The sequence below is a fragment of the Mustelus asterias genome, chromosome 12 (genome assembly GCF_964213995.1).
Source record: "Mustelus asterias chromosome 12, sMusAst1.hap1.1, whole genome shotgun sequence".
Classification (NCBI taxonomy): domain Eukaryota; kingdom Metazoa; phylum Chordata; class Chondrichthyes; order Carcharhiniformes; family Triakidae; genus Mustelus; species Mustelus asterias.
The window spans coordinates 59,478,856-59,503,921 of record NC_135812.1 but is presented as its reverse complement, the minus strand read 5'-3'; the positions used below and the strand labels follow the sequence as shown (position 1 = coordinate 59,503,921).

The window sequence follows — 25,066 nt, the reverse complement described above, 5'->3', positions numbered from 1 at the left end:
TTCCCGGCTTGGGTCACTGTCTGTGTGGAGTTTGCACATTCTCCTCATGTCTGTGTGGGTTTCCTCCGGGTGCTCCGGTTTCCTCCCACAGTCCAAAGATGTGTGGGTTAGGTTGATTGGTCATGCTAAAATTGCCCTTAGTGTCCTGGGATGCGTAGGTTAGAGGGATTAGTGGGTAAATATGTAGGGATATGGGGGTAGGGCCTGGGTGGGATTGTGGTCGGTGCAGACTCGATGGGCTGAATGGCCTCTTTCTGTGCTGTAGGGTTTCTAAGATTCTAAGATTAGTGAGTGGGACCCCAGGGAACTCCTGCACTACCTGCCTGGTTCTCTTGGACTGCCATGCAGTCACCCATTCCCTTTCTGCCTCCATGCTTCAGACCACCTCACTGAACATGCTATCCATATAGCCCTCAGCCTCGCGGATACACCACAGTGACTCATGCAGTCGCTCAAGCTCCAAACCCCAGAGCTCATGTTTCTGCATCTGACAGCAGTTCCTGCACATGTGGTCATCTAGGTCACCAGTATTATCACCGACTTCCCACATATTACAGGACATGCATTCCACATGACCAAGCTGCCCTGCCCTGTCTTAGCTTTATTTCCCTGACATTAACTTTATTTTTCTTTGGTTTACATATATTCATTTACTGGCCCTGACTTCCCATTAATCCTAGTGTTTCTTACCAACCAATGTGTCTACAGTTTTCCTGTGGTGTCACCATTTGATTTTTATTTTGAAACTCAGCTCAGAAGGTAAGGTTTGTACCCAGGTTCATTTCTGCTCAGTTTCTGTCTCACCCTTAGTCTTTAATTTTGTATAATGCAGTTAGTTGGAGCTGTAGAGTTTCTTTGCAGTACGTGCTGAGGGATTTGAAGACACAAAACCGAGTTCTTACTCGGGTGACTGTCTGGCAGTCCAAGAGAACTATGGGCGGCATGGTGGCACAGTGGTTAGCACTGCTGCCTCACAGCACCAGGTTCTTGGGTTCGATTCCTGGCTTGGGTCACTGTCTGTGTGGAGTCTGCATGTTCTCCCCTGTGTCTGTGTGGGTTTCCTCCGGGTGCTCCGGTTTCCTCCCACAGTCCAAAAGACGTGCTAGTTAAATACATTGGCCATGCTAAATTCTCCCTCAGTGTACCCGAACAGGCGCTGGAATGTGGCGACTAGGGGATTTTCACAGTAACTTCATTGCAGTGTTAATGTAAGCCTACTTGTGACAATAATAAATAAACTTTAAAGATGTTTATGCAACCAATTTCCATTCAAAATGGGGGGCAGGAATTTATAGTGGAAAATGTTGACTGAAAGTACAGGCAGACGTAGGATTTTGGATATATTAGTAGTCATGCATGCAGCAGTCATTTCCTCTGAGTATGACATTTATTTCTTGGAACACTTACCCTGTCACACTTTGCTGCTTACATCCACTTTATAAAACAACATACCCTCCAAGTCATTGTGAGCAATCCCATCTGTGAATATATTATATATAGTGTGGAAATTATTGATGCTGAACTGTGTATACAGTCAGCGGGTTCCATTAAGTTTCAACATCATCCTTTTAAACAATTTTTAATTTTTATTAGTTATTTTAAATAAAGGCAGAAAACACTCAGCTGGTTGGGCAGCCTCTGTGGAGAGAGAAACAGAGTTAACATTTCAGGTTAATGACCTTAAGTTCTGAAACGTGCCGGAATATTACCGCCCTCGCCCGCCCGAGGTTCATAAGGTCTCGCCCGAGCCCAACGGAGAATGCCGTTCTGTGAGCCTCGCCCACCCCGGTTCTGGGGCCGACGAGGTGGTAAAATTCCATGAACTCTCTCTCTCTCCACAGTATCTGCAAGACGTGCAGATTATTTTCAGATATCCAGCTTCTGCAGTATTTTGCTTTTGTACGTGATTATTTAAAATTGATAACACTCTGTTAGAGCAGGCAAAGAAGTTTTCTCAATGATGGCCACCTAATGCGGCACAGTGTGACATCCAGAATATGCATTTCTAATTACTTCCTTTGGTTTCCATATTGTGGAAATGGATCTACTAACATGGTATTTATGAGCATGAGAATTTAGCTTTAATGTGAATTAGTGGCTTGTGATTAGCAGCATTTTCGTTTGTCATTTTATGATGACACACAGTAGGGGGAGGAAAGCTGCTTTTAGATATGGCTGGCAGAAACATGCATGTGCCTGATGAACCGAAAGTTCAGATGTTATCCAATACAAATAGTGCTGGTAACTCCACACGTATGGTACAATGAATTAAAAGAGTGTTATGTTGTTTGTATTATAAACATAATAACAGATACCAGGGAGTGATTACAGGGCTGTAATTTAACCTCAGGGTTCATTCAAATTATAGGCTTTGCTCTCGCAGTCTGTGGCATCTGCATGACTGGGCTTCCATACTGCTTTGTGACTGCCCAGAGAACCTAATGCTCCAGGTCTATGTTTGGAACAGGTAAATAACTTGAGGGTTTAGTTGAGAACACATTGCAATCCCAATTGAACATTGCAATCTGGAGACTGATAGATGCCACACTGTACTGTGCTTGTCTGTATGTGTGTAGAGTGAAACAATAGCTGTTTTATTCTCTGCATCTTGCTGTCTGCTTGCAGCTTGACAGATAGTCCGACCTGCCAGTCTAGATAGGGGACAGTCCTCATTGGTGGTTGCAGACCATACTGCGTTCTCATTGGCCTATGTACCCTTCTCCCAATTGGTCCATTTTAGCTGGAGCTGTGATTGGTGGTCGTTTTCTAGCGTCGCATTTTCATTGGCGATGGCTGCAAAGTCGAGATTGTGATTGGCGGCTGCTGCAACTGCTGGTCTCTGATTGGGCATTGGAGATTCAGGGCAGGACCCAGCTGTCAGCTGGTTGGTCCGGGTCCCTTTAAATGTCCCTCAGCTGGAAACTGAAAGCAGGAGAGTGAGAGGGGAGTGTTGTTCTGAGACAGACTGAGGGAGGGAGGGTAACTGTAATGAACTGCAATTCCATCTGAGGGAGAGAGGAAACAAAACACCATCACAAAGGGGCAGTTAAAGACAAGAGGAGCAGGCACTCTCAAACAAAGGAGCAACTCAATGCTACCATCAGAAGCTGCTGCAAGCACCACCACTTCCATCCTTACCCTCCATCTGGGCTGCACAGTGGCCAGGTATCCCAGCGCTAAGGTGAGACACCTTGCAGGCTGCACAGCAAGAGAAAAAAGATTTGTTTGCATAAAACAAAAGAAAACCACTAAAAGAGAACATTCAGCAATGGGATATCTATTTGCTGTGTTAATTTGCTTACGATAATAAGGAATGCAATCTAAAAATTAATATTCTAACATCGAGAATATGTATAGTTATATACATATATTAATTGCACATGCCTTAGTCTCAAATGTGTACATTATTAATTGCATGTACGTTGGTCTCGTATAGGCACAGAGAGGTGATGCCAGTGGACAGGAGAAGATTGCTGGCTGCAAGAATGTCAAAGGTTTAGTCTGTGCCCGTGTAATGGATGCAGTGCAGAATGAGAGGATGCAAGGGTGATCTTGGCACCAATGCAGGCGGCTGGTCACCAGGACAGCGGTTTGGAGCGATCCAGCTGCTGCTTCTGTCTGCCCTCTCCAGTGCATTGTGCTACTGCGGTGCTTCCTAGTTAATTCAGAGGCGTGTGCCTTTTCTCTAAGCATTGTAAAGCTGCATTGTGCCCTGCTTCATATGTAGAGTGGCAAACAAGCGCCGATTTGGAGAATTCCAGGAGAAGGAGATAAAAATGCTGCGTTTTTCCCCGTTTCAGTTTGGCCATTGAGCGCAATTGTTCAGCAAATAACAGGAACCAAAGTGATAATGGCTGGATTCAACACGGGCGCTGTTTCTTTATTACCTTCTGGGGAAAAGGAACAGTTTTGTTGTTATGGCTCTGTCCTCCTGGGATTTGGGAAGGCAGGTGCTGGAGTCTTGTTTTTGCTTTCAAATAATACTCCTAATTTCTCAAAAAAACGAAATCTGCATTGTTAAAGATCCCTCTGCACTGGGTGCGATTGGAGATGGTTTGGTTTTTTGGCTCGGGCTGTGTTGATATGGATAGATCACTTACTGTGTGTATATAGTATTGAGGGTGGGTGAAAATTGCAGGAAGCCTAAGACACCCATAACAGTGCAGCAAATCACCTGGTCAGATGTTGACTGAGAATGTGTATGGTGTTTACTCACTCCCCCTTGTATTAAACATACCTGACACCACTATATGTGATGGGCATGTTCTGTGGCCAAGCCCAAGACTAAAGCACCAGGAATAGGGGAGCTGTATGTTGTGTTTGATGTATCTGTGTATGTGTGTGTATAGACCTGCTGTTTCTGTATCTCTGACCATTTTCTACTGATCGCGTATTAGCCCCCATCCCCCCCCCCCCACCCCCCGCCAAATTCCATCCGAGGCAAATATGAATGAATATTAAACAGCCTTCATTCTAATGAGTGATCAGCAAGGGAACTGAACCTTCAAGGTCCCTTTTATTTGCAGAATTAACAGAGGGAAAAAAAGAGGAGAATTTTGTGTTACGCAGCGAGTGGTTCTGATCAGTGAATGCGGTGGAAATAGATTCAACAGTAACTTTCAAAAGAGGATTGAGGGGATATTTTGCAGGGCTATGAGGAAAGGGCAGGGGAGTGGCACTAATTGCTAGCAGGGGAAACAATAGACTGAATGGCCTCCTTCAGTAATTCATAAATACATCACTGCTACAATTATTCTAATTAAGTATCAGAGCACCTTCAGGATGCAAGACTGAGTAAATTTCAACATTTCACTTACTGTCTGGTTTAATGGTTTGTTTTAATTAAAGGATACTTCATAAATAATGCCTGTTTCTTAACCTCCTTCATCCTGCACAGCCTCCAGATCCCCCCCCCCCCCCCTTTCTGCTCAGTGAATCTTGAAGAGCAAAATCCTATGCATTTTAATAGGGGAGTGGGAATAGCAGTGTCAGGATAATCAAGAGGATTAATATTCAGCGCCTGGTTGCAAGGCAGGCTGGATGGAGCTTTATTTACAAGGAGACGTGTTAATATTCCTAAAGGCGCTGGGTGGGGGGGTGGTGGGACGGGGGGGGGGGGGGGTTGCTGTGGGGTGTTGTCGCATCTGGTAGGCTGGTCACGCAGTATTGGCGATGGATACAAGCAGGAGGAGAGGAGATGTGCACACAGGGATCCGAACAACAGAGCAGTGACAAAGCAAGGGGTGGCAACTGAACAACAGGAAGGAATAAAAAACAGAGAAAGACAGGGTGAGGGCAAGAAAGATCAAACTACAAAAGGAGGAATAGGGAGGGACATTGAGACAGAAAATGAGTCCGATGGGAATGGGTGGTTGGAGGCAGGCGAGGACTGGTGGATAGCAATGGAGAAAACAGAAACATTGGGGACAGAGAGATCCACAAATAGGGATCAGCATACTAATACATGTGACAATAGTAAATCAAATCCTTTTCCCAGTTTTGCCATTCTTTGAATGAAGCAATCCATCCCCCCTCCTCTCCCCCCCCCCCCACCCCCGCCACCCCCCCCTCCCCCCCCCCCCCCGCCCATTTATCCCTCAGCATGTTTGTCTGATCCCAAGCAAGCCAAATTTAAATGCAGACACAGCCAGGCGAATGCCTGTCTCTGGTGTGAAAGGCCTTGGTGTAAACTGTTTGACACACGCGTCTATTTGCTTTCTGGAGAATGAGGAAACCTCACATAATTCTCATCACTGCACCATCACCCGGGGGGCGTGTGATGATGGCTTGCATCCTTTGCAATCTCTGTATTTGGGTAAACACACTTTACTGAAAGGGCACTGAGCAACGTGTTAAGACTCATCTCCATATTCTGTCAATGCACTGAACTGTCATCGAGCCCTCCCTTTCTCATTCACTATCCTCCAGTAGTGGATATAAATCAGGATAAAAGCAAAATACTGCGGATGCTGGAATCTGAAACAAAAACAGAAAATGCTGGAAAGTCTCAGCAAGTCTCGCACACTCTCCCCAAGGCCGGAAAATCCCACCTGAGGTCAGTGGACCTTTGCATGGTCTCTGTCCTGCTCGATACGATTCCCATGGCAGGTGGAATGGGAAAATTCCACCCTGGAAGACCCTTCATTAGCTCTATTCCCTCTCCACAGATGCTGTCAGACCTGCTGAGATTTTCCAGCATTTTCTGTTTGTGTGTGTGATATAAATCAGAATCTAGGCTCATTCCAATTGCTGTGCAGCTTCTAGATCATAGAATCCCTATAGTGCCGAAGGAGACCATTCGGCCCACCGAGACTGCACCGGCCACAATCCCACCCAGGCCTTATCTCCATAACCCCATGTATTTATCCTAGCTAGTCCCCTTGACACAAAGGGGCAATTTAGCATGGCCAATCCACCTAACCCACACATCTTTGGACAGTGGAGGAAACCGGAGCACCCGGAAGAAACCCACGCAGACACGGGGAGAACGTGCAAATTCCACACAGTGACCCAAGTGCTATTCACCGTGCCACCATGCTGCCCCAGAAAGCAGCCCAGCCAAGGTCAGCTATCGAAACACAGAGCAGGAACTGAGAATGGACCTGTGGCCACTGAGTCTCCAACAAAGTACTTACTTCATTGAAGCACATAGTTCACGCTCCAAAGCGATACTGGGGGAGTGAAGCACTTCGGGGAGGTGCTGGCCTTTAGAGGAGACATCAAACCAGTAAAAGATTCCATGACGGGTATTCACAGAGCAGGGATTTTTTTTAAAATATGATGTCGTGGCCAACATTGCCAGCCGCACCAAAAACATGTCATCTGGTCATTCAATCAGCTGCTGCTTGTGGGATCTTTCTATGCACAAATCAGTTGCCACATTTGTGTACCCATCAGTGACTGCAATTCAAAAGTAGCCTACTGTTTGTAAAGATCTTCAAGAATGGGATATGTGTAAATATATATTCCTTTAAATGCAGATTCTTTTGCTTCAAGTCCAATTGCAATGAAGCGTTAATTCCAGGTTAGGTGCAGCTTGGGTGTGAAATAAAGCCAAGTTCTTCTTGGCAAAATACAGGGTCAGAAAACCCGACCTTGGTGGACATGCCTCACTTGAGCCGAACCCCAAGGTTCTATAGCCTGTAAGTGAAGATGATGGGGTCAAACAGATTTAGTCTGACACACTCTGCCAATCTAATTATCATTTTTGAGTTAAGAGAATTTCTGTTCCATTTGGTATCTATCTAGTAATGTCCAGTGACCTGTGTTTTGATATACAGTGATGCCAAGTCTGAGAGATGCAGACATGACAAGGAAATTCAAGCACACTGGGATAGGATGACTGTTGTAGTAAATTAGAGTACGTGTATCAGACATTACTGGGCAGATATCACTGTGATCGACAGACCAGATATTACTATTACAGCTGACAGCGCAGCTATTAATGGGCAGATACCACTGTGATTAGCAGACTGTCTAATGATACACTGATATAAATGAGTGTTAGTATGGGCAATAGGGAATGGCAGATTTAGTGATATTGGGAAGTTGCCTTTGATTGGCATCGTGAACATGAGATTGAATATGCCTCAAATGATGGCAATTGATTGGAAAAAATAAACAGTAGGGTAAATGATTTGGTGTAACACCCCCTGACCAAACTTGCACGTTTCTGGACTTGATTTGTGCAGTGGCATGCATTGCCAGGGTATTGCAATGTTGCATAAAGAGTACCAGGGCAAGAGAAATAGTGCTGCCCAAATGATCTCTCCTAGTCCCCCTAGTCCGAGGAATGATTGTTATCAAAGCGAGGCACAATGATGGGTGTGCTGCCCAGGATAGATCATTGCTGAAGTGGCTTTAGGTCAACAATTGAGGTTTGAATCGGAATGTAAACCACTGATGACTGAGGCATGTTGACAATGCCTCATTTTTCCTGTAGGGAGAAAGCTTTGAGTTGGGAGCTGGGAATGATTTTGATGCATTTTGCCTCCATTAACAGCCATGAATTCTTCACTGATGACTCGAGGAGCAAGTGATGTTCTGGAGGAGCTGCAGTTGCTCACAGCTCAGAACCTGGAGAGGCTGGAGGTGAATAAATATTACGAGGTGATCAGGGAGCTGGGAAAAGGCACCTATGGCAAGGTTGACCTGGTTATCCACAAGGTCAGAGGTATGTAGCAATTGCAGCGGCAGTTTCTTCCTATTTGTAGAGTGACACTCGGGATTGCTCTGAAACATCCCCTTTCTTTACATCAATTCCTGGCATCAGCCATGAGTTAAGTTTATTAATGGCCCCTCCGTCCATTGTCCCACAGAGTTTCCCAATGTCTTTAGATAACAGTTCTCATTTATGTTTAAATCTAATTTCTCTCTGTCTCTGGGGTTTTCCCAAGCTCAATGACTCTGCAAGAACAAGATGTTTCATTCAATCTGATCTTTACGGTGCCCTCTTCCCTCATTTTTTTGCACTATTTGTTATGTTGCCTCAGCTGTTTAAGCCCTAAGATCCAAAGTTTCTTACTTAAACCTCCCCATCTCTCTACCTCCCTCGCCTTTATAAAAATGAACAACTACATAAATGTCACACCTTTATCACCTCAGGATATCACAACACATTTGACAGCCAATGAGATGCTTTGGTAGTCATTGTTGTTAATGATAGTCAATTTGTGCACAGCAAGCTCCCACAAACAGCAGTGTGATAATGACCAGACCATCTGGTTTTGAGATGTTGGTTTTGGGTTTGACCTCGGGAATTTCCATGCTCTTCTTGGAAATAATACCATGGGATATTTTACAGCCGACCGAGGGAGTAGCCAGGGGTTTGGATTCTTCTTTCCTGGAAAGGCCAGCACTTCTGGCACTGCAGCACTCCCTCGGTACTACAATAGAGCATCAGCCTCCATTGTTGTGCTCAGGTCTCTGTAGCGGCACTAGCAGCAGTGATACCAACTGAGCCACAACTAACACTTGGGACCCTCTTTAGAGCAGCCTTCTTTGACCAAGTATTTGATCATTGGCTTGTCCTCAACTTCTATCTGATTATGCTTTTGCAAAGTGCCTTGGGATGTCAAATAAATATATGATGTTATTTTTGTTCAGTTGAAGTACAAAGCTGCCTCTCAAACCCTAGCTATGTGACTATACTTCATATCCAATTAATTAATAGCTTACTTCAAGCGAGGTGTAACATAAAACAGAATTCTCTGTGTTTACCCGGCAATTTACAGTGTTACTGCCTAAAGCTGTGAAACACGCCTGGTTACCAACATGACATTCCCATTACCCTTGTGGCTGCTTTGACTACAACTGTAGAGTAAAGCTCCACTTCTAACTTATTTGTGTAGTTAACATTGAAGCCATGGCAACTTCAGTAACCATCAGAGAATTCGTTCATAGGACGCATGCGTCACTGACATGTCCAGTATTGATTTTCCGAATAGCTCTCCAGAACCACCTGAGTAGCTGGCCAGGCCATTTTCGAAGGCAGTGTATTGCATCAACCATGTTGCTGTAGGTCTGCATTCAAAAGGCCAGCCTGGGTAAGGACAGCAAATTCCCTTGCCGAAAGGACATTATTGAACCAGATTGGTTTTAACAGCAGCTTGCATGTTCCACGGTCCCTGCTGAGAGACTAGCTCTTTCTGCCAAATTAATTAAATGAACTGAATTTAAATTGTTGTTGTGGTGGGCTTCAAACTCATGTCATTGGATCATTAGTCAAGGCCTGTGAATTACTAGTCCAGTAACATAACCACAATATACCCGATCAGGCCCCGTTCAGAGATCTTCATTGCCCACTGCAATGTGATCTTGCTTGGGTATGGTTGTGTTGCCGCAGCTGTTTAAGCCTAAAATTTCCTACTTAAACCTCCCCATCTCTCTACCTCCCTTATCTTTAAATAAAAAATAAAAAAACTTGTATAAATGTCACACCTTTATCACCTCAGGATATCCTATCTCACTTTACAGCCAATGAGATGCTTTGGAAGTCACTGTTGTTAATGATGACCAATTTGTGCACAGCAAGCTCCCATAAACAACAGTGTGATAATGACCAGATCATCTGGTTTTGTGACATTGGTCTTAGGTTTGACCTCGGGAATTCCCATGCTCATCTTGGAAATAATACCATGGGATATTTTACAACCATCCGAGGGAGTAGCCAGGGCTTTGGATTCTTCTTTCCTGGAAAGGCCAGCACCTCTGGAACTGCAGCACTCCCTCAGTACTGCAATAGAGCATCAGCCTCCATTGTTGTGCTCAGTGACTCAGCTGAATTCTAACATATTGTACCATCCAGATCCCAGCAATAAGTTATTGATTAGTTTGGGTCAGATCTCCGATCCAGACTTGTTTATAGACAGAAGGATTACTAAACATAAAGAACAAGACTATCAGTGTCTGAAAAGCAAAAATATATTTTTGTCCTTTCAGGAAGTCCCAACGCACTTTACAGTCAGTGAAGTATTTTGGAAGAGTAGTCCTTGTTGAAGTGCAGGAACCACAGCAGTCAGTTTGCACCAGAGTCATCAAGGAGTAGATCATGTCTTAATGGTGTTGCTTGAGGGACAACACTGCCCAGACCTCACTGCTTTTCTCTTAAATTGGGGTGCTTTATGTCTGCCTAGAGGAAGGTCAAGGTCAAAAGACAGCACCTCCAACAGTGTTGCACTCCCTCAGTCGGCCCTGGGATGTCAGCTTACATTATGTGCTCGATCTCTGGAAAAGGACTTGTACAACTCAGCAGTTAGAGCGCTATTGACTGAGTCAAAGCCAACAGCTGAGAGGGAACTGTATCGATGGAGGCACTGTCCCTACAATGACCTGTTAAATCAAATCTTTGTCCATTTGAACTGTGGTGCAAATGATCATCCAGACCTGGTCAGGCTTCCGGGCTCCGGTTGGCCTGGTTGTTTGCAGATTGAAGCTTGGGCCATATTTCCGCCCTCCTATTGTCAGATGAAACACCTTGTGTGCACAGAGATAGGTTGAGGAAAATCTTAAATAATTCTTCCTCTACCAACCCAATGAAATTACAGATTAATTGGCCATTGATCTCATTGTTTTTTATGGAATCTTGCTGTGCGCAACATGGCTACTATATTAGCCCGCATCATAACAGTCACTGTACTTAACAGTAATTCTTTATTTCGAGCACCCTTGGTACGCAGTGTGGTGCTATGTGAGTGTGTATCCCAACTTGGTATACGTTGATGATTCTGGTGTTCCTTCAGCATTTTGTGTATTCCCTTTGGGCTGAGAAGGTGTTTATTCAGAGGGATGTGCTTTCTGCTCTTGGGTGTGTTCTCGTCCAGCTGTGGTGGTGTCATTTTCATCTCTTTTTACAAACTGAACAGAAATGTGACAAGTTGGCATGTTCCAACACAGCTGACATTCAGAATTAGAAACCTGTCGAGGTGCCACGCCTTGGGTGGAGAGAGGTCCAGTTATTCTGGGTGATGGTGCTATTCAATAGGAATTTAATTAATCAGCATTATATAGGGATCTGACAATAGACTTACTGATCCTGTGGGCTGCCCTGTAAGAGTGTACATGTGTGTGTGCATGTGGGGTGTGGGGAATTGCAAGCACAAGTTGTTCCAATTCGCATGTGTGTACGTGTATTTGCATGCAATTGTTTCTGCTCAGTGTATCTGTGACACTTAAAGCCAGCGGGGAGTGCACACAGGGAGAAATTCCATGTGTCCAACTTGGAAAATAAATAACTTGCATTTAGATAGCACCTTTCATGAGTTCAAGATATCCCCAAGGCTACTGCCAATTAAATACTTTTTTGAAGTGCGGTCATTGTTGTCATGCAGGAAACGCAGCAACCAGATTGAACACTGCAAGTGGCAATGTGATAACGACCAAAACATTTGTTTTTGATGATGGTTGAGGGATAAATATTGGTTGGGATGCTGGAGAGAACTCCGCTGCTCTTCTGTGTAACAATGCCCACCTGAGACAGTAGATGGTGCTTCAGTTTAACATCACCTCCAGAAAACTGTGCAACACATCCTCAGCACTGCACTAGAACATCAGCTTAGAATTTATGTTCCAATCTCTAGCATGTGACGTGAACCCACAACCTCAGGATTCAGAGAAACGAGTGCTGCCATTGGTGTCACCTACACTCTCTCACTGTCAGTACATACTCCATTTGCCTAAGCCCAGAGAACCTTTGATGCAGGTTGGCAGTGTGAAGGATACGCAACCACCAAACTGTACCATCGACAAGATATGTTAATGTACTGCTTATATTACTGGGCCAGTTATTAGTAACGATAGCTGGTCTGAAACAGATATCTCACTAGTTTTGTCCATTTTCCCACTTATTGATATCGAGTGATGCCCAGTTTGTTTTGTGTAATAACTTCTGTCCAGCAAGGTCTCGACTAATCCAGAGAACAGGAGTTCAAATCACACCAGTGTGGTTTAAGAATGTGGATTCAGTTTTTTAAAATTCAAGAAATAAAAGGTTTGATATCAGTAAAAGTGACCAAGCTATTGGCTTCTTGTAAGGACCTAACTGATTCACTAATGTCCTTTAGAGAAGGAATCCTGCTGCCTTTATACCGTCTGGTCTACTCCACACCAATGTGACTAACTCTTAACTACCTACTGAAATGACCTAGCAAATCACTCGTCCATATCGTTGGGACGGCCAATAAATGTGGCCTTGCCAGCGTCAATGTCCTGACAAAAAATATTTTTTTAAGAACTGGCATCGGATTCCCAAAAGAATGCTGAGGTAGATCACCTGATACCTAGAATCGGCGAGCAAAATCCAGGAAGGAAATGAGGAGAAATTGTTTTAATAAATGAGTTGTGATCTGGAATGCATGGTCTGAAAGAGGTGATAGAAGCAGATTCAACAGTAACTTTTCAAAAGGGATTTGAATATAAGCTTGAAGAGGAGAACATTGCAGTGTGATAGGAGAAAGGGTTCGGGGGGAGTGGGATTAGTAGGGCATTCTTTCAAAGAGCTGGCACAGGCATGATGGGCCAAATCGCCTTCTGTGTAGTATGATTCTAATGGGCCAAAGTTCAGCATCATACATTAGGAACTAGATTAAAGTATTCCCAAATCACACAGCACTGACAAAGACTCATTTAGTCCAGGCTTATCACAATGCAGAATGAAGAAATCTAGCCACAATGCCTGAATTTGACGGTAATATTCATTAGAAAGGTGATGAGTTCAATTTACATTAAAAACTAAAGCAAACGTTTAGCACATCGAACATCAGAGACGCTGTAAATGAATGAGGAGATCATTTGAAAAAATCAACATTGATCATGTTTCTCAGTGCAAATTCAGCCTTGGTTCTTTCATTCGCACCAAAGCTTTCTATCCAATCCCTCCCTACCTGCCTGGCTGCATTCTTCCTTACTTGGCTTGGAATATGGCAGCTAACTCTGCTTTGATGCATTCCCAGGGATTACATTACCTGTCCTCCCACTTTCACCCAGTCAAACAGGCTTTACTTCCATCTTTAATGTTGTCAGAATTATTAAAGATAAGGGTGTAATGAAAATTGGGAAAAGAACAGCACACATTTTCCTGATGATTTTTCTCTTGGGACAGCTCACAGTAGTGTCCTGGAGATTGATATTTGATTTCTGAGGCTTGGCCTGGCAGTGCAGCCCTGAGGCTACCCAATGGCGTGGGTTCTATGGCCTTGTTCATCTGCATCATTAGATGAAGATATTCAAATCTCCTTACAATCAGCTAGGAAGTGTGCCTGTGTCTGTTGCTGTTCCAGGGCCAGGCCATGTCCAAGTCTTTAGGACTCCACAATGGGTCCTTCAAACTGTTGCAACTCTGCAGCCCCCGGTTTGTACCCAGCAAGATCGTATTTAGACAGTGAGCTCCCTCAGATGGCAGCAAGTAAGAGCACGGATTTTCAGTGTACTCCACTGGTCCAGTGATTCTCACCTGATGCTTTCTACAGGTATTGAGACACCTAAAAACTAGAGTGTGGACAACACTGCTCAGATCTTCATTCTGATGAGATTTTTTCTTGAAATATTGGCAGTTTTAACTCTACTATCTCTCATCGCTGTATTCAAGTTTCCCCATGGCCTTGTCCCCTCCCTATCTCTAACTCCCTCCAGTTCTACAACCCTCTGAAATTTTTACATTCCTCTAATTCTGGCCTTGCATGCGTTCCCCTGCTATCACCTCACCATTCACAGCTGTGCCTTTATCCATGTAGACTCTGAACTTAGAATTCTGTCACTACTCCTTGAAGACATCCCTAAAACTCTTTGACCCAGCATTTGTTCATCTGTCTTAATGTCTTTCTTTGGCTCAATGCCAACATTTGTTAGATTATCCTCCTCTGTAGCCAATAGGACATTTTACTATAGTAAATTGGCTGCATAATTCAAGTGTCCCAGAGTTGATTCCTTATTTATACAACTCAGTCAGATGGTTAAGGATATGACAGTTAGCTTTGGAGCCCCTAAACTGTGGAGGGAGAATTAGACTGGCTCCTTGCTGCTATCTACTGGCCCAGGTTGGAACAGGTGAGGATGGGTTATGGTTAACAGTGCCATCTACCTGTTTTTGTTTGTCCTGCTCCCATTTGTTGCCTGGGGTCTCCAACGTGGCACTGACCGAGATCTGAGTGAGTGGGGACACCTTTATCCCTGCATGGAATCAATGCCTTGGTGTAACTGGATTGCCCCTTAATCCACTGCGCAGAGTGCCTACCCACTGCTGAGGGATGTGGTGGGCAGGACTGAGTAGCACCCATAATGAGACAGAAGTAATTAGAGTGCCTTGGGTTGTTGTCGTGTATCTCCTAACCATGGCACAAGCATGGCGTCTTCATTAGGTTATCCACCCACCCAGAAATGGGACTGATTAGATGATGGTGCAGCTTTAACATTTGTTTTGCTTTCTTATTTCTCCTCTGCCCCTTTCAGTGGGGTGGCGAGGCTGGAGGACTTACTTCTGTCTCTAGTTACAGTGAAGTGTACGAGGGTTGGGTGGGAGAGTGGATAGGCAGCAAACATTGTTGCCGGTAGCCAGCACTTTGACCTGCCACAATTTCCTGAGGGAGGGCTGGGAAGATAAAGTCTTACATGACCACTGAGCACTTGACTACCATCGAGATCAAACTGGTATCACTAGACAGTTACACTGATTATTCAAGTTTTTGATTTGATTTATTATTGTCACATGTATTAACATACAGTGAAAAGCACTGTTTCTTGCGTGCTATACAGACAAAGCATACTATTCATAGAGAAAGAAACGAGACAATGTAGTGTTACAGTCATAGCTAGGGTGTAGAGAAAGATCAACTTAATGCAAGGTAGGTCCATTCAAAAGTCTAATGGCAGCAGGGAAGAAGCTGTTCTTGAGTCGGTTGGTACATGACCTCAGACTTTTGTATCTTTTTCCCGATGGAAGAAGGCGGAAGAGAGAATGTCCGGGGTGTGTGGGGTCCTTGATTATGCTGGCTGCTTTGCCGAGGCAGCGGAAAGTGTAGACAGAGGATGGGAGGCAGGTTTGCGTGATGGACTGGGCTACATTCACGACACTTTGTAGTTTCTTGTGGTCTTGGGCAGAGCAGGAGCGATACCAAGCTGCGATACAACCAGAAAGAATGCTTTCTATGCTGCATGAACATGATGTGTAGAGTTCTCTGGCTCCATTACGCAATGGTGGAAGAAACTGGAAAATTGAGAGGGATTTGCATTTATATAGCTGTTTCCAGGACACCGGACGCCTCAAAGCCAAGTGTAATCACCGTTAGTGTAGGAAACACAACAGCCAATTTACATTCCGCATGCTCCCACAAGCAGCACTGTGATAATTACCACAGAATCTGTTATCTAATATTGATTGAGGAATAAATATTTTCTTCAAAATAGCACCATGGGATCTTTTACATCCACCCAAGCAGGCAGGCAAGCCCTCGGTCTCACAGCTGACCTGAAAACCAGCACCTCCAGCAGTGCAGCACTCCCTTAGTACTGCACTGGAAGGTCGACCTTGACTTTTGTGCTCCAGTCTCAGAGTGGGACTTGAACTCACTTGAACTTGTGACACTGAGGCAGCCACAGCGGCATGGTATATAACAGCATGTTCCTGCTTCAGATTGGAGCAATTCTTTGCCACGCCGCTGACGAGTGAGATGTGGTTTCTGCCTCCAATCTGTGGCACACAGAGTCACAAATCCCAGTCAAGCTGCTCGGGGACTCAACCTGTGGAAGCAAAGCCCTTCCACAGAGTGAAGAGGAGAAAATGTGAGGGGAAAGATCCCGAGAGCCTTCACGTAGTCAATTAAGTGCTCCAGGTTGCTTGTACACCTATCTGTCTGCAGACTGTGTAGCCAGGGTTTTCCAGCCCCGTCACAGTCTCTCTTTCCCCTACCCTCCTCCTCCCTTCCAGCCGATGCAGCAGGAACGTTTTGTAGAATCCCTAAAGTGTAGAAGGAGGACATTCGGCCCATCGAGTCTGCACCAACCACAATCCCACCCAGGCCCTATTCCCATAACCCCACACGTTTGCCCTGCTAATCCCCTGACACTAGGGTCAATTTAGCATGGCCAATCAACCTAACCCACACATCTTTGGACTGTGGGAAGAAACTGGAGCACTCGGAAGAAACCCACGCAGACACGGGGAGAATGTGCTGACCCGAGGCCGGAGTTGAACCCAGGTCCCTGGCACTGTGAGGCAGCAGTGCTAACCATTGTGCCACCATACCATTTCCTTTGGTGGGACAATAACTTCCCACCAGGTGGGAAGGGCCGTAAAATCCTGGCCTGTGTCTGGCACAAGGAGAGGAAGGAAAGTGGAGAGAAATATCCCAAGCCTAACCTGGGTGTATGCCGAGGGACAACTGAGACTGCATTGTAGCCTTAGATGGATCACATGTTCAGCCATTCAATAGTGCTAACATCCTAATTGGTATAAGGTATTGTTTAAGATGCTTTTATAAAATACTTTGTCATTAAGTTAAATACTATACAATCAGTCTGAGTAGGAGCAGAAGAGCCTTCTCAGCAGTCCAGCTGGTGACTGGGAGATGCAGTGATAAGGTGTAGGGTAGTACTATTGGTGAGAGGGTGAACTTGCATCATGACCACTTCACATGGGCAACTTCCAGTAGAACTGGGGAATATCGGAACTTAGAATGGGAAATAGGAGGCAATAGTGTGACAAAAGTAACACCAGGAAGGAAGATATTGCACACAGGAAGTGAGAAAATGCCAGGGATTTTTAATATATTACACTGATGACAATATCTTCACAAAACATGATCAGGGCTTCTGGAGGTGGAGTAACTTTTCTATGTTGACACCATTGAATATCCTGGCTTGTATCATGAAGGGATCATTTCCTGAGTTAATTTTGCTGGCAGGAACCTCACTTGAACAACGTGCAAGCTGCACAGAGGCCAGGCAGTCACCTTCTCACAGTTAGAGCTGTCTTTGGGAGTGGGTTTGTGAAGAGCCATAATCCCATTGTTGGTATAACCATGGAGACACTACCATTTCATAGAATCATAGAATCCCTACAGTGCAGAAGGAGGCCATTCAGCCCAACAAGCCTGCACTGACCACAATCTACCCAGGCCCTAACCCCACGTGTTTACGCTGCAAATCCCCTTGACACTTTATGGGGCAATTTGGCATGGCCAATCAACCTAACCCACACATCTTTGGAGTGTGGCAGGAAACTGGAGCACCCGGAGGAAACCCACACAGACATGAGGAGAATGTGCAAACTCCACACAGACAGTGACCCGAGGCCGGATTCGAACCCAGGTCCCTGTGAGGCAGCAGTGCTAACCGCTGTACCACCCATTGATCTGACCAATCTGATCTGGCTATGTAATAATAATTCAGCACATTACGTTTCAGGCAAATCCATTGTGCCGTATGTTGAGCCGTTTTTGGGATGTGATACGGCATTGTCTGCTTTTCACATCAGGAATAGCGGACAGGAAAGTTAGGAAAGCCCACAGTCTGAATACTCAAACAGATGCCATGTAACATGTATTGTTTTATGGCTGGCAGACGTTTGGGTTGCTTTAAGGAGCAGTGCAGTGCTGCAGGAGTACTAGAACCTCCAGAAAGAGACACAGTTCCTGATTATACTGTGTAGAGCTGCGCAGACACCACTCAGTTGGAGTGGGCACACAGTCCTTTGTAAGCAATAAATACTCACATTTATAAAGTGTCTTTTATGTTTTAAAAAAAATACACAATGAATTCCTTCTATTGAAGGCAATGTCTGTTGCTATGGAAGCAACACAATATACCCTAAATACTGTTTGACATCCCACAGCTTGCAGCAAATTCCCAAGGCGTCTTGTGGCCCATTCATGGGTGGGGGGAGTGTTTCTGGTGGTTGCCTGCTGTGTTGCACCCTCCCCACAGCTTATTTTTCTTCCTAACCTGATTCAAGAGGCAAATTTAATTTTCTTGCTTGCTCCTTCACAAGACTATTCTCTCTCATACTCAACAGCTGGGCTTTAGGTTCCCAGCAACCATTCGTCAGTAATGGTACAAAACATCTCATGTCTCCAAACACATTAATGTTGGGTTCAAGGTTCCTCAGAGCGACAAGTATGTCATCAGTGAGCCAGTGGATAAAATGATAAAATTTTTATTCTCTCCCCACTTCAGGTACCAAAATGGCCTTGAAGTTCCTAAGGAAGAAGACTACCAAACTGAAGAGCTTCCTCCGAGAGTACAGCATCTCCCTCTACCTGTCCGCCTCACCCTTCATCATCGACATGTTTGGAATAGCCTTTGAAACTGATGAATATTATGTGTTTGCCCAGGAATATGCGACGGCAGGAGACCTGTTTGATATCATTCCTCCCCAGGTACACCATCTTCAGCAGAAATCCAATGCCAATCAGTGTTGTGCTTGACATTCTGCTGTCTAATTTCCTTTACTACTTTTGGCCAATCTGTTTTTGCTATCCAGTTATCTACTTTGGACAAGAAACAATCTTTCATCAAATCATGGTTAAAAATTAGTGTCTGAGGGTTTTCAATAGAGTAAGGTAAAATTGAAAAGCATTGCTTGAAATCAGTTATCTTCTTTTAATTCAGTTTGGAGATGTGTCAAGTCTTCCATCTCATTATCCATTAGTCTGAGGTCATAGAATCATAGAAACCCTACAGTGCAGAAGGAGGCCATTCAGCCCATCGAGTCTGCACCGACCACAATCCCACCCAAGCCCTACCCCCACATATTACCCGCTAATCCCTCTAACCTACGCATCTCAGGGGCAATTTTAACCTGGCCAATCAACCTAACCCACACATCTTTGGACTGTGGGAGGAAACCGGAGCACCCGGAGGAAACCCACGCAGACACGAGGAGAATGTGCAAACTCCACACAGACAGTGACCCGAGCCGGGAATCGAACCCAGGACCCTGGAGCTGTGAAGCAGCAGTGCTAACCACTGTGCTACCGTGCCGCCCAGGTCCTCAGATTCCGATTCTTGAATCTACTCTCCTGACTTTTGGAATTGTTCATTCATTAATTTGAGATCTCTCCCCCACTATTCCTAGTTAGGAAAACCTCCGTCCCACCATCATTAAGTTTCAAAGCCACCTCTCAATGAATCCTGTGTTCAGGAATCTCCATTGCACTATCCCTAGATCCAAGGACCTCCACCCTAATATCCTTGGATTTAGGTTCTTCCATTCCATAGTTGTTAGGATTGAAGTCCTTCATCTCGATGTGATTAATGAAGAATTCAAAAATGGTAACCTATGTTTCATTGTTTTTCTGTAAGGTTGGCCTTCCTGAACAGATTGCCAAGCGCTGTGTGCACCAGGTTGCCTTAGCTCTAGACTATCTTCACAGCAGGAAGCTGGTACACCGTGACATCAAGCCAGAGAACATCCTCATCTTCGACAAGGAGTGCCGCAAAGTTAAACTGTCTGATTTTGGGATGACTCGTCGGGCTGGCACTCCCGTCAAACGGGTGAGTGGGACCATTCCATATACTGCCCCAGAGCTTTGTGATGCCTCCAAGCATGAGGGCTTCTCGGTGGATTACAGCATCGATGTGTGGGCTTTCGGAGTGCTACTCTTCTGCATGCTGACAGGAAATTTCCCCTGGGAGAAAGCCCTACTGTCGGACTCTTTCTATGACGAGTTTGTGAGATGGCAGAAACGCAGAGGTGCCAGCGTGCCATCTCAGTGGAGGCGGTTCACCGACGATGCCCTCCGCATGTTCCGGAAACTTCTTCCCGTCGAGCCAGAGAGGAGGTGCTCCGTCAAAGAGATCTTCCGATACTTGAGTTATCGGTGGATGCTGGACACAGATTATAACAACAGCATTGCTGATGTGAGCTCTTCCTCTGAAGAGGATCTGGTAGCCAGGATGAAGCAACAGAGCTTGTCCCCAGTGTGCAACGTTGCCAAGAGTGCAATTTCTGTGGAAACGCCATCCTCGCGCTTCTCCTCCATGACAACATCTAGCTCCCTCTCATCTAACAGCAGCTACGAGAGAGCGACAAGGGAGAGCAACAATACCAGGATTCTGGTTGCCACCCCTATTGAAATCTGTGTTTAGACTGCACTGCGACATGTCCACGATGCAGGCGGCTTTAAATGTGACAGGAAACCCATTTTAAAGAGTAACAAACTTATTACCAAGAAAATGTTGCTTCGGAAGTCAACACGAGCCACCAACTGGGCGCAAAATCAGGCTCCCAGTGAGGCTCTGTGTCAGACATGACCTTCACAGCCTTTCACCCCAAGCTGATTCTTACCAATTGTGACTGAGTTGCTTCGCATCTTTGGGTCAGTCAAACTGAGCAAGTGCAAAGCGTAGCACTTGGCCCAAGCCAAACACTTTTCAAGCAATACCCTCAGTTTGTGTTGATGCTATGGGTGACATCAAGAGAGGAAGCAGCACAATGGTCCAAAGAACTGGGCGGGACCGCAACTAGGACCTTGACCGACTAGGACCAGTCCCTTACGCAAGGATCCTTTTTTATTAGATGTTAAAAGTGAAAGATAAGGGCATTGCCTAATAATCAAGCTGCGGCGGCTGCTGCTGTTCAAATGACTTTCTTCCTAAGGGCTGGTTAGTGTTCAGCAGAAGGATGGGTCACTCGGCACAAGTCTTCACTATTTACACTGATCTTTCACTACTGTGACTGCCACTTCCTGTATCAGATCAGGCTAACTTATTCTTCTTGGTTCTTACCTTGCAGCCTTCACCCTCTCCCTTCCCCTGGCACGACCAGCATGCTCAGCTGCTAAATGTCCTAACAGCTCATGTAATAATCAGTATAATGGACTGACTTTACAAGACCTTGAGGTGAATACGGATTGAGCAAAAACAAATAACATTGGAGGTCATTGCTAGAATTCAAGAGATCAGTTAGCTCAGTGGATCAATCTCAGGCTAAAGAATGTGCCCCCTGTGACAACTTGTAGATAATTATTAGTGAGATCTGAAGAAGTCCAAGTCACTTAAATCTCCCCAAGTGTTTCCTGGCTCTCTTTGTATGGACTAGATGGCTGAATGGCCTGTTTCTGGGATATCTGTTCTGCGTCCCTGTTTTGCATCACTGTGCTGGAGAAGGCTCATAACTGCACTGCCTCTCCTTCTGTGTTCCACTGTGACTGTAACCGTGAGGCCTGAACGCGTTTGGTGCTGTGGTGCTCCTGTCCACCATACTGTTTAATCCTTCACCACATCTGTGGCGGCCAAGCTTATGGTGGTGGTGGGCTCATGCGACATTGGTCAGCGAGCCTACAACTTAACAAGGAGCTAACCCGGAGAGAGACCAGGTGCTGGACAAAACTAGATTAGGATAATAAGAAAATTGTGCTGTTGGGTTAAAGGGAGAGGAGACGGCAATAAATCTCATTCAGTTCAAGTACTTAGTCCACACAATGTCCAAAAGAGTTGAGTTAAACCTCTGCTTTGAAAAGCCCAGAGGATGGGAGCCTCAAGTAGTCCACCTATTAAAAGCTAGTTAATTCCAAGTATGCTGTGGTGAGCCTGAGAGCTCCCTAATTGTTTTTTCTGTTACCTTTCAGTACTTTATTTCTAATCAAAAAAGCCAATTAAATCCAATCATGGGCCCCACATGAGAGACAAACAAGATCTAAGCTGGCAAGAATAGACATTACACCCCATCTTGGGCTCGGTCAGGCAATATCCAAGCTGATGGTGAGGCATTGCAGCCCTTCCTGGGCTTGATTGAACGCTTCAACTTAGCCAAAAGGCCCAGATGGCTTTGAAAAATAGCATCAGGTGAAGCTTCAAAGAACAAAGATCAAAGAACAGTACAGCACAGGAACAGGCCCTTCGGCCCTCCAAGCCTGCACCGATCATGATGCCTGCCAAAACTAAAACCAAATGCACTCACGGAATCCGGTTACTTACCATCTCGGTTTAACCTCATTGGCTACCCTGAGCGCTTACACTTAACCAAAAGGCTGAGAAGTGAGAGTCCCCGAATTAGGCATTTTCTTTTCTTTTCTCTGTCGGGTCAGTGCATGGATTATGGGTGAGGAGCACTGAGCTCAGACCGATATCGGACCAGCGACATCGATAGCAATTGCTCACCCAGCGGTCTGTATTTCAGACTGAAGGTGATAGAGTTGGGAAGATCTGGCTTTACATATCACTCAGAGGGATTCTGGACGGCAGTGATTTTATAGTGGGAGGGGGCAGATGGGCTGTGTGTGCAGTGTTGGCGAAGGTATCAGATATTTAAGGGTCCCAGCAGTGATCTTGACTGTATCACACTATTGTCACGGTGGACACTGAGGGTGTTTTTAACTTCACCTTCCTAAAGGAAAACTGACAGAATCCATTGAGGGCAATTGAAGCACAGTCAGGCAGGAGGTGGAAATGAGGCAGCTGACACAAACCCCTCAGTGGATTAGATTCGAGTGATCCCAAACTGTTGTTATTATGATGAAGCTGATTCTCTCACTGTGGGCAGGGCACTGTCTCAGTCAGCACTGCCAGCCCCTATCTATCTCCCAGCCCTCTTGCCTTCTCCCCCCCCTCAGTGTTTTTATGTTCAATGCAAGAAGGTTCTATCGGCCATTGGGACCATTCAAAATTAACTTTGCCTGCCAGGAGGATATCCAGTTAACACTGAAAAAAAAAAACTCAGTCAGAAAAGGCCACTGAGGCTACTTGTAACTCAGGCCATTCGAGCAAAAATTAGCGAGCAGTAAAGAGACAGACGTGATCTAACCTGTAGCAATCATTTGAGGGAACATTGGCCAAGCCGGGCCAATGCACCTTTTGGTATGGCAACGCATCACCGTGCTTACTGTTGCCAGGCTGTTCTGTTTTTGACTTCTGGACTCAGAGGTCCAGTTCCATAGAACATACAGCGCAGAAGAGGCCCTTCGGCCCATCAAGTCCGCACCCACAGAATCTCCCTTACCCTTACCCAGCATTCTCCACAAAGAAATATATATTTGAATTTGTGTATCTAACAGGTCACAATCCTAATGTATCTTCACTATGCTTACAAGAAGTGATTCTAATGTTAACATGTGCAATATGTACGAAACTGTACCACGTTTAACTTATGATTTTACAATGGATTGTTATATCTATTTTTTTTATTGATCTAATGAAAACATAGGGCTATGAAACTGATGTTGTAAAGAGAGCTGTACACACCTTAACTGATGTGCTCTGCATTTGTATCAATTTACAAAGACGCTCAAGAGTGTCACCCAGGTGTGAGGAGGGTCCAGCGAGGTTTGACTATGTGACCCTGGAGAGAGTGGGATTACGTCCGCGCACTCTTTCTCTTTCTCTCTCTCACACACACTGCTGCTATATTGCATCCGTGCCCAGCCAAGAAGGCAGCGGCAAGGACCAATGGATTGCAGCACAATCCTTAACGTGAAATTTTAAAGAAAGAATTCTTGAAGGAAAACATCCACTGAAGACCCGTGGACGAAAGCTGCAAAAAAAAACTTCTTTGCAAAGACTATATTTGAACTGATAATCTTAGTTGACCAATGCCATGCTTTGTGCTAATGATTGGTAGGAGTGCCAGTCACCTTAGATGGTCAATGTCCATCATCCCGCATTAGTAATGCACTCAATTGCTTCTTGTAGACAGTGCAACACTCGCATAAAGCAGCAAGGACCTCCCCATGTAGACCCAGTCTCCAAGATGTAGTAGGGGCCATTGTGCCACCAAACTGTGTTTGAATTTCAGTGCAGTGGGTGTGTTTCTGTTCAAAAAAAAAACTCCTCGAAGTTTCGTTCCTCAGTGAATGGTGTGTGGTTTTAACTGTCTGTGGTTTTGTGATGGCGATGCGTCCTTTTAGTATCCAGAGTTTTAGCTCTTAGCTAAAATGTTTCCCGAGCTCTTTGAGCCGTAAGATCGATTCAGTGGTTGCAATACAATTTGTCTTCCTGTAAGACTTTCTTTATAATTTGATTAAAATTACTGAAAAATAACACCCTTAGTCGAGTCCTTTTGTTGGAATAAAGGAAGGGAGAGTGCACACAACACGACAGGTATGGAGAGAGCACAGTACATGAAAAAAGAATGGAGGGAGCATGATGTGTAACAGCAGGAAGCTTGGCACATAACAAAATATCGAATTCATAGCACACGAGGTAAGAAGCAAGCATACTGCACAACAGAAATAGGGAGAGGGCATGGGATAGACGTAGGGAGATAGTGATAGGAATATGAGAGGGGAGTACATAGGACTGAAATAGGGAGCCATGATGTGGAGATGCCGGCATTGGACTGGGGTGGGCACAGTAAGAAGTCTCACAATGCCAGGTTAAAGTCCAATAGGTTTATTTGGAATCATTAACTTTCGGAGCGCTGCTCCTTCAAGTGATTCCAAATAAACCTGTTGGACTTTAACCTGGTGTTGTGAGGCTTCTTACTGAAATAGGGAGAGCATACGACCAGAAAGAATATCAGCCAGCTATGGAGAGAATACAGTACACTACAATAGGGCAAGAACAATGGGACATGGCCGACACATGCAGAATGTAGGATATTTAAGTTTATTTGTTAGTGTCACAAGTAGGCTTACATTAA

At 45.0% G+C, this 25,066-nt stretch overlaps 1 protein-coding gene across 1 annotated transcript; it reads left to right on the top strand.

Annotated features, from left to right (window-relative positions):
• The first annotated feature begins 2,992 nt into the window (after nt 1-2,992).
• Nucleotides 2,993-20,636, top strand: bsk146 (brain specific kinase 146). The gene is made up of 4 exons (XM_078225969.1): nt 2,993-3,181; nt 8,003-8,173; nt 18,664-18,866; nt 19,792-20,636. The coding sequence occupies exons 2-4, from the start codon at nt 8,005-8,007 to the stop codon at nt 20,575-20,577; spliced, it is 1,158 nt and encodes a 385-aa protein (XP_078082095.1). The 5' UTR covers nt 2,993-3,181; nt 8,003-8,004; the 3' UTR covers nt 20,578-20,636.
• The last annotated feature ends 4,430 nt before the right edge of the window (nt 20,637-25,066 follow it).

Bases quoted from the DNA above. Each gene is read 5' to 3' on its own strand.
- bsk146 (XM_078225969.1), top strand. From the start codon at position 8,005: ATGAATTCTTCACTGATGACTCGAGGAGCAAGTGATGTTCTGGAGGAG. The intron at 8,174-18,663 runs GTATGTAGCAAT...TCCCCACTTCAG, and splicing joins GGTTATCCACAAGGTCAGAG to GTACCAAAATGGCCTTGAAG. The intron at 18,867-19,791 runs GTACACCATCTT...TTTTTCTGTAAG, and splicing joins TTGATATCATTCCTCCCCAG to GTTGGCCTTCCTGAACAGAT.